Source organism: Perissodus microlepis, chromosome 18 (genome assembly GCF_051167445.1).
Source record: "Perissodus microlepis isolate ML-2025 ecotype Zambia chromosome 18, ASM5116744v1, whole genome shotgun sequence".
NCBI lineage: Eukaryota > Metazoa > Chordata > Actinopteri > Cichliformes > Cichlidae > Perissodus > Perissodus microlepis.
In genome coordinates this window covers 13,304,710-13,314,058 of record NC_140478.1, presented here as the reverse complement: position 1 = coordinate 13,314,058, position 9,349 = coordinate 13,304,710, and the positions used below count along the sequence as shown (strand labels likewise).

Sequence of the window (9,349 nt, the reverse complement as noted above, 5' to 3'; positions counted from 1 at the left end):
AGAACATGCAGGAAGACAGTGGTGAGGTTTGCAGTAGGAGTGACTGAGGATGGGGGTAGCATTACATCAGGGATCAGCTCTGAGCCTCTTCTTGTTTGCAATCACGATGAATGGGTTGATAGATGAGGTCAGGCAAGTCTCTGTGAAGTTTGCAGACGACATTGCTATCTGTAGTGAGAATAGGCAGCAAATGGAAGAGTGCTTGGAAAGGTGGAGGTATGCTCTGGAGAGAAACCTGTAGAAACAAGACGGAATATGTGTGTGGATGGATGGGAGGCAGGTGTAGCAGTGAAAGTGCAAGGTGTAGTGGCAGTTAAGGTAGATGATTTTGAATTCCTGTGGTCAACCATCTTAAGTAACAGATGGTGCAAAAGAAAGTTGAAGAAGAGAGTGAAGAGAGGATAGCAGAAAGAGCAGGCAGGAGGAGAACAAAAGACCACAATGAGGGAGGAGATGCAGACGGTTGGTGTGACAGAGGATTATAGCAGAAATAGGATGAGACGGAAGCAAATGATCTACGACGGTGATCCCCAAAGAGAGCAGTTGAAAGAAGAAGACTGTGGAATAATGGACTTATAATCTTTGCCCAGACTGATCAGCAGCAATAATTGCTTAAGTAAGATCAGTGCCGATGTCTTTTATCCACTGCTTTGTGTTAACACACACCAGCAAACTGGAAAAACTTCTACATAACTAGAACTCCTGCACAAGGACAAAACTACACACTTTTAAAAATGTCTTTGAAATGTTACTGTACTGCCCTGAGTTGGTTCTTTGGTTCCAACCTGTCTTTGTTGGATTGCAATGTATTGATTAAAAAATGTAAGAACTTTACAAACATTTTCTCGTATTGCATGCGAACAGCAAGTACTACAGATTCAAAGTGTAGTCGTAAAAATCTGCACCAGTTTCATTTTCTCACCACACATCTTTCTGTGTAGCAGGTAGTCTGAAAATAGATACTGTTAGCCTGCCATGAAACCGGCATGATGTGGTGTACCACCATATAGCTCATGCTGCTGGACGTTTCTCATGAAATTTATAAACCAAAATGAACAAAGAAGGAAATGAGGCAACCTAACAGCAGATTTGAATTCCGGGCGTTTGTTACTGACACGGAAACATGCTGGTGCAGCAGTACGATAAATCACTTCAGCAAGCTTTATGAAGAAGAGTGCATCTCAGCCGGTGAGTTTTGGTTTCTGATGGTTGACTTTAATCAGGAACTCAAAGTTTATCAGATTTTTCTTCTAGTTTTGACAAATTTCAGCGCTATCAGGAAGTCAGACACGTTACTTTGTTACAGTTTCTGTTTCTCACAGTTTTTCTTAGCTGATACTTTACTGGCTGATGTCACTTGGCTGTGAATTGAGTTTCCCTCTTGGGGATGAAGAAGACAGGCAGAAGCTTGTGTTGCATGTTTGGAAATGAATAGTTGAAAGGGCAAACTTAATTTCATTTTTTTGTTCTGTTGAACACAATATTGTGAGGCAGTCCTGTAGTTATTGGTGTGCAATAGTTGTCTTTGTTATGTATTGCCTGCTTGATAGTTTATACATTTGTTTCACTGTTTAAAAAGGGGAAGATTTTGAATAATCGTTACATCTGATTTTATTTATATACGACCATTTAACTGAAATTTATATTGCAAGGTATTTATATTTAGTCTTACCAGACAGTTATTTTCAAATAATGATGTAACTTGTTAACTGCTGCGTTAATATTTTTGAGTACATATGCAGAGCACATGACTGTAGCAACTCTAAGCAAAGTCAAGCGAGTGCCTTCTACGTTTTCACTTCTTCTAATCACTTCACTGTTTCCCACACTTGCTGAACTCCAGGGTAGATACAGTAACACGTGAGGACATTTTGTGCTAAAAAGTAAGAGTTAACAGTTACTCCAAGGCAGCATTGTACACTTTAATGTACATATGTCATGAAAATATTCCCTGAAGAGTTGAAAATATATACAGTACACACATTTTAATGAGTAACATGTGGATTATTATGACTGATTTGCTCACTTATCTAGACAAGTAATTAACGTATTACTCTGTTTGATTCTAACGCAGGGCCACAGATACTGAACAATATGTCTGCAAATGAGACCATTTGCAACATTACCACCAACTGTTCCACGAATTGCACAGTGGATTATCTTCAGGGTCTGGGTTACGCAACTTTGTTTCTTCTGGGTTTCCTGATAAATGCTGCTGCTCTGTATGCCTTCATTACCGTACGGCGCTCGTGGACAGACACCCACATCTATATGTTGAACCTGAACATTGCAGATTTTTCCCTCATCCTTTTCCTGAGCTTCAGGATTTACGACGCCTTCTCCTGCCTGCCTGTAACTTACTTTTGTACCTTTCTCATGTACGTACATTTTATCAACATGTATGCCAGCATCTTCACAACAGCAGCCATCAGTGTCCAACGCTACCTGAGTATAAGATTCCCACTGCGTGCCAGATCATGGAGACGGAAGAAACAGATAGCTTTTGCAGTGTGTTTGGTCATTTGGGTAGTTGTGATAACAGCATGCATTATAGTCCGCAAGGACAACTATCCTGAAAAACTCTGGACATGTTTTGAACGATGTAAAAATATTCCACATCGTACATGGAGTATCACGTCAGTGATATTTATAGGTTTTCTCATCCCACTCCTGATCGTCGTTTTCTGCTCCACTCGGATCATCCGTATGTTTTTAAAGGAGGCCGACAAGTCAGAGGAGAAGAAAAACATTGTTGGCATAGTCACAGCCAATATGATTGTGTTTATCGTCTGTTACACGCCGATCCATATCGCCTTCATTGCTGACCTCTTTGACGAGCCACAGGAAGACTGGATATGCAAAAGCACTACTGTGCACAAGTATTTACTCTGGTCTGAATGGATTACTGGCACAAATTGCTGTTTCGATTCCATCAGCTATTGTTTTTTATTGAAAGGCTTTTATTCAAAAGCACGTAACTCTTAAGGCAGCATTTGAGTGTGTTATTCAAAGAGGCAAAAATACCGTTAAAGTTCAGTTATATTTGAAGTTAAACTAGAAGAAGATCTTAAAGCCTGAGGCTTTGATAAATATGTAGAACACATGGGCAAAAATACAGGTCAAATGACCACAATGAGTCAGAGCTGCTGTTTAACTTAGGTGAATGTTTTTTCAGTGACAGATATCAGACAACAAGATGTATGCTAACTTAAATGTATTTCATTTAGGTGCTGTTTTGTCATCTCCACACACATTTTTAAGAAACTCTAATAGACCACCTGTCATAAAAACAAGAAAACACAAATACTTTAGAAATCTGTCAAAAACATCCATCCCTCATGCATAATTTAAGTGAATAATCTGTGACTCGTATGGATGATTTTTTCTGACAGCTTAGATATATCTGACTGTTCCCTTGGTTGCCACGAACTGTTTGTAGTCTGCAACAGCAAAAGCTGATTACCATGCCTACCAATGCTTAACAAAACCAATCTAAGGACTTAAAGAATATTAATGTAAAACTCACATTTACTGCACATATAGGCATGCTGCCACACTGATGGCACCACAATGCATGAAGGGGCTTTCTAGTAAATTTCACCTGCTCTGATTGACATTTGCTGAAGACAAGCACCTGAAATCTCTGAGAATTAAAGTGAAGAAGCTGTGGTACACTGTGAGAATCACAGGAATCAACTTGATACATTTGGTTTTCACAAAAAGTTGGAATACCGCTGCTACTTTTTGACCATTTTAAAAATGTCTCTTGCTGCTTCTCTCAAGACATTTTTTGACTTTTAAAACATTGGTTCCCTTTGAGTTACTTAGCAATGGAGCAGCTGATTGACTTATTGCATTAAAAGAAATATTTGACCGTTTTTTGTGATTTGTTCTTTTTTGTGTATTATGACATATGATTCCTTTTTCGCAGAGGCAATTTTATAGTCTATGAAGTACACAAATATTCCTGGTTAGCTATGGAAATTTGTATTAGTTGCACAGCAAGATTAGTAGTGTTGACGCAAAGCAAGAAGGTCCTGGGTTTGAATCAACTGTCTGTGTGGAGTTTGCATGTTGTCTGTGGGTACTCTGGCTTCCTTCCTTCTAGTCCATGGTCATTTAAATTGCCCATAAGTGTGAATGGTTGTCTGTTTCTCTTTTAGGCCTGTGACAGGTTGTCACAGCTCATATGGTAAATGGCATCAACCCCTGTAAACCTGAATTGGATAAGTGGAAGAGAATGGATTTCTTTTTCTTTTTTTATCTGTGTTTATTTCCCAGTGACTCATTGGTATATATCAGTTGTCTTTAACACCTGGCTTGGACTGACTCAATAAATTGCTGTATTAAGTCTTAGTTAATATGTGTTATGTATGTTTTATATTTGTCTTAAGCTATAAATATCTGTATTTTTTTAAAACCCATTATGTCTTCCGTGCTGTCTGTGTGATGTTCATAGCAAAACAGGAAAGGAGATAACAAAGGCTTTGCTTTGCCAGCTTTGCTACACACCTCTCATCAAAACATCAGTCTGTCTCAGGCGTATAGCAGCACAGATAGACAATGTGCACTTAACAGAAGGGGGCCCATGGGAGCTTGTGTCCTTCACTCCTTCCTGTGTGAAACCCAGGAGCACATGAATGCAGGCCAGTGTCCAGCTCCCTCTAGTGGCAAGAAAAGCACATGCTTGAAAGATTTTCCACTTCCTCTGCTCTGAATCTGTCTGCTCTGAAGCCTAAAGCTGCCAGTCTCGAGACAAATATGTCTCATTTAAAGAAAATAAACTGCGATAATGATATACACATCACTCTAGACGGCAGTGAAGCAATCATGCTGCATTAGTGACTGTGCATTTGTGTGTGCACTGTGTGCGTGGGCACGTGCATAATGACATGCATTTATTTTAATGAGTGCATTCAAAACCACACGCGACAACATTAGCAGTCAATTATATAATGCCATTTAATAGCAGTACTCCAAAGATTGATGATTATTATATCAGCAGTGGCTTAGCGACTGCAAAACTTGGCAGGCATCAGTCAAATGAGACGGCTCAGCTCAGACTGAGGTCAGGCCTGCGACTCTACTCTAACGACAGGAAGGAAACTGCTGAAGTCTGCGTTCAGCCAATAGTCACGTAAATACTGTACATACGTCTTATTCACAGTATCGTCACCGAAAAAATAGCCTCGCACTTCAGCAACCGTGCTGCCTTAGAAGAGCACGGATCCCCCCCCCCCCCCCTCCCAATTTCCACACCCCCATCCCTGAAACCACACAGGTACACAATACATTCAGGATGGTTATTTACATTATTCACAAATGTTATACAGAACAGCTCCCTTTTAGAAAGAAAAGGAAAGAAACCCCCACACAGTTTGTGCTTTTCCTTATTTCTGCACATTGTAATGGTGCCAAACAAAAGAAGTGATTACATTCATTCACTCGGGATGCTGACGAGCGGTTTTCAAGATCCTCCAGTATGGCAGTTGGTTGACGATGACAGACAGACAATCACCAGACTACAGACTACACAACGAAACGTCCATAATCAGGAAATGAGCTACACAGTGTTCCCTCAATGCACTTCAGTCCATTTGAGGGTTTGCTTATGAACTACTTATAAAACATTATTATTATTGTTAGATATCTGCTATTCAGTTCATGTCACGGCATCAGCGAAAACATTAATAGTGTTGATCATAAAGGGCATGACAGAGTATGTAATGTATGCTTACATATGTACAGTATATGGCGTGATGTATTAAACCTAAGATCAGGGTTTTTTTTCCGGTCTGCTGTGCTTTCTATAGATCTAAAACGTGTTGGAGATACATCAGCTGTAGAAACGTCAGCCTTCTCTTGAATATAATGGAAGCACATTGCAGTTGCCTTGTGTTGCACAAAGTGCTGAAACACTACATTTGAAAGATTCAGCTGCAATATTTCTACAAAAAGTGTTACTTGGATTAAAAAAAAAAAAACAGCCCACAAACCTTGATGTAGGCAGTTTCATGGAGGAACCAAACTACATCAGCAACATATGTCACTATGCAGAAGGAAGCGTCAGGCTCCTTCTCACCAATGATTAAACGTTACGGAGAAAATAGTTCCAATGACAAACTGCTTACAGCAAGCTTTGTTGTTTTTCCGGGTTTTTTTGAGCAACTGCATCATGATGTGTGGAAAGGGACATAACTGCTGAGTTTTTATTTTTATTTTTGAAAAGCACAAGGAAATGGTCATCTCTTTCCATTATATTCAAGAGCGGACAAGTACTTCTACAGCTGATGTCTCTAAAGGAGCAACTCACACTATGGATAAAATAAAATAAAGCAAAGCAGACCAGAGGAAGAATACATACATTTCATTTCAGAGGTGAACCGTCCCTTTAAGTAAAAGTAATTTACAAACAGACCCTCAAATAGTGTTTTTAACATTCAGCATCAGGAGCGTCACATGAAGAGAGCTGAAAAAAGTGTATTTTAACAACAGTACAAGTCAGCATCTCAATGAAAAAAAGAAGAAACATTCATCGCGTTACGTCAAAGGCAGAATTATAAGAAGTATACTGCAAGAAGTGAGTTCTTCAACACCACAGTACGTGAGGAAGGTGCACTGCTGACTTAAATTATGTTTTCATGGCACTTTTAAAGTTTCTCCCACTCTTTTTTTTTGCTTCATTAATCAGGCATCACTAAATCATTCTTCACTTGGGTTTGGCACATTGAAGTAAAGAAAAGAAAAAAAGACACTGGCGATGCGTAGTGTCTTGGACATTTCCATCTTGGAGCAGGTCACTGTGAGAATTTTCCACGTTACTCTTATAATGAGACAGTAAAATGCATATTTTTGTTTCCAAGCTGATGCCTGTCTATATTTTTTCTAAGTTACTGTTTGTCTAACATTATGGTCTCACCTAAATTAAAGTTTACTATGTACATATAAACCATATATTGCTGCTCACTTCGGATTCAGCGCAAACCAGCATTCATTTGTCGTCTAGTAGACCGGAGGGTTGACCGTCAAGTCACCCAGTCAGCTGTAACAGATTCTCATTGTTTCCCACAGTAGTTTTAGTTCTTGCACCTTCATATGATCGTGTTTTTATTTCCTTTTTTCCATCTGCCCTCTTTATCTGGTCTCTGTTTTACTGCTGCAACACGTTTAAACCGTGTTGTGTTGATCTAAAGGCCGACCATTTCGTGGCACCGCGGACACTTTGATGGGCTGAATATATAGTCCCATTTGCCAGCTGAGAACATTTCCCCTCACCCCTGTTGGCTCTAAGATGAGCCAGAGGTTTCAATCATCCCCACTGTAACTGCCACTGTGCTCTGTATTACATCTGTGGGACCTTGACCCACTGTGAGCCTAAGGGGAAATCTTGTCCCGTAAAACTGGACTGCGTTCTATAATGCAGACCTAATGAATGAATGTGTGTGTGTGTGTGTGTGTGTGTAAGCAGAAAAAACCATAAGGTGACAGTGAAGGACAAGGTGTTCTTACACTGCAGTTCTTATACATTATATTCTCCAAAACGCCTCCTGCCTTTCTGTCTATATTTCTGTCATTTGTGATTTTTCTGTCAGTCCAGTGCTGTGGTGCAATCCCACCTGATGTCCTTGTGGAATTATTGGTTGTTAAAGAGTACATAGAGTGGAAGGAAGAAACGAATTGAGTGATGGACAGCTGAGATGCCGTCATTACAGAGAGCATGCATTTGGCAGGAATAGTGCTGACGTTCCAGTCCTGCGCCCTGCACTCCAAAGACGTGAGTTATGGTCCCATATCCCCACGAGACAGGTTAGAGGCATCTGGCACACAAGTCATGCTCCTTCGTATACACAGAATACTAAATACCCACCTGTACAAATACATGTACTTGTATGTGTGCAGCAAGGAGAAAGAGCGGGGAAAAAACTGAAGGACTTATAGGTTCAATATCTGTCTTGAGAGAATGACCATTTTTTTTCACCTGGAGCTTCAGATACTTTAAAGATGTTCAGAATTTCCAATTTCACTTCAAGTACCCAGTTGGCAATCACACCAACAGGTAATGCAGTGGGGAACAGATGGCTAGCAGTCTTGTTAATGCTATCCATGAAGGGAAAAGCATCCCACTATTGCAGGAGCATTCGACTGGCTCTGCAGTCAATCTGCACAGTGAACGCAGTATCTAAGTGCCACGTCCATTTTCATCCTCGTCCTCTCTGCTCCCCCCCTTCTGCTCTCTTTCCATCTTCTTTGCTCCCCTCTATTCTCTCTCTCTCCCTGCTGCCACTAAGATCAGGAGAGGGAGGCAACTCTGCAATGCAGACACAGCAACAACCTCAGTCCATCTGACCAATTAATGTGAGCCAGGATATGAGCGGCAGACCCAGCAGCCAGTCATAAGGAGAGGCTCATCACGGGGTGAAAGAGGGGTTGCCTGAGAGACTGACAGAGAAGATTATGCAGTGGGGTAGTGGGCCGAAATGACAATGAAATAAAGATGTGGGGAAAAGAGAAGGGAGAGAGTGACAGGCAGAATAAAGAGTAAGGACATTTATGTAAACAAAACAAAGAGCCCTGGAAACAGAATTGGTTTCCTCCACAGTCACTGGCCAGCCTGAGTCCTATCACTGCAGTTCTTCTTACTCATCAGCTGGCTGAGATCCACCAGCTCACCCAGCTCCCCTCGCTCCAGGGCCCCTCTCAGGAGAGCCCTGCTCAGCCCGGGGTTGTGTTGCTGGGACACATAAGCTTGGCTGCTGGGAGCGGGCATTGACGGGGGAGGCAGGGGGACGGGAACCATCCCGTGGCTGCTGAGGATGTATCCTTCCTGGGCTGGCCAACGCAAAGGCAGTGGCTCGCTGTACTCCATTGGTGCGCTGGGTGCTGAGACCACCCTCCGACGCTCAGGTGAGTCCTGGGGGGTCATGGGGTAAACATATTCTACTGCAGACTTCCTGAGGGGGGCTTTGGGCGTCCCCTTCGCTTTTTCTTGCTTGCTCAGACAGACATAGTGCTGGCGTGGCGTGTCATTCCCTCGGCTGTCGCCGCTGTGTCTTCCACCTCCGCCTTGCTGGAAGAGTCTGGTGGTCAGGTAAACAGAGGGGGGCATGCGACAGGGTGAACCCAGACCTACAGAACCTCCCCCGAGGTAGGTCTGACTTGTGTCCCACCCTCCAGAGTTGGAGTCGGACAGCCGCAGGCCTCTGCGTTTCTGCTGGGGTGTGTGCTCCGGAGTGGGCAGGAAACCGGGGTCTAGCTCTCCTGACTTCACCCAGCCGTTGGGCATGACAAACAAGGTCTCCCCGCCCTGAGAGCAGGGGCGCTCCCCTCCTCCCTGCCGTGTCACGCTCAA

At 42.2% G+C, this 9,349-nt stretch overlaps 2 protein-coding genes across 2 annotated transcripts in view; one reads left to right on the top strand and one right to left on the bottom strand.

Moving 5' to 3' along the window:
• Positions 1 to 803: 803 nt before the first annotated feature.
• LOC146367468 (G-protein coupled receptor 35) lies at positions 804 to 4,840 on the top strand. The gene is made up of 2 exons (XM_084911805.1): positions 804 to 1,188; positions 2,075 to 4,840. Exons 1-2 carry the CDS (start codon positions 1,068 to 1,070, stop codon positions 2,983 to 2,985), a joined length of 1,032 nt encoding a protein of 343 aa, XP_084767931.1. The 5' UTR covers positions 804 to 1,067; the 3' UTR covers positions 2,986 to 4,840.
• Positions 4,841 to 4,944: 104 nt separating this feature from the next.
• The window catches only part of LOC146367467 (semaphorin-6B-like), a 37,136-nt gene continuing 32,731 nt past the window's right edge, over positions 4,945 to 9,349 (bottom strand). Inside the window, exon 17 of the mRNA XM_084911804.1 lies at positions 4,945 to 9,349. This exon is cut by the window's right edge and continues 233 nt beyond it. Coding sequence (XP_084767930.1) covers positions 8,600 to 9,349 — 750 coding nt within the window. The 3' untranslated portion in view covers positions 4,945 to 8,599.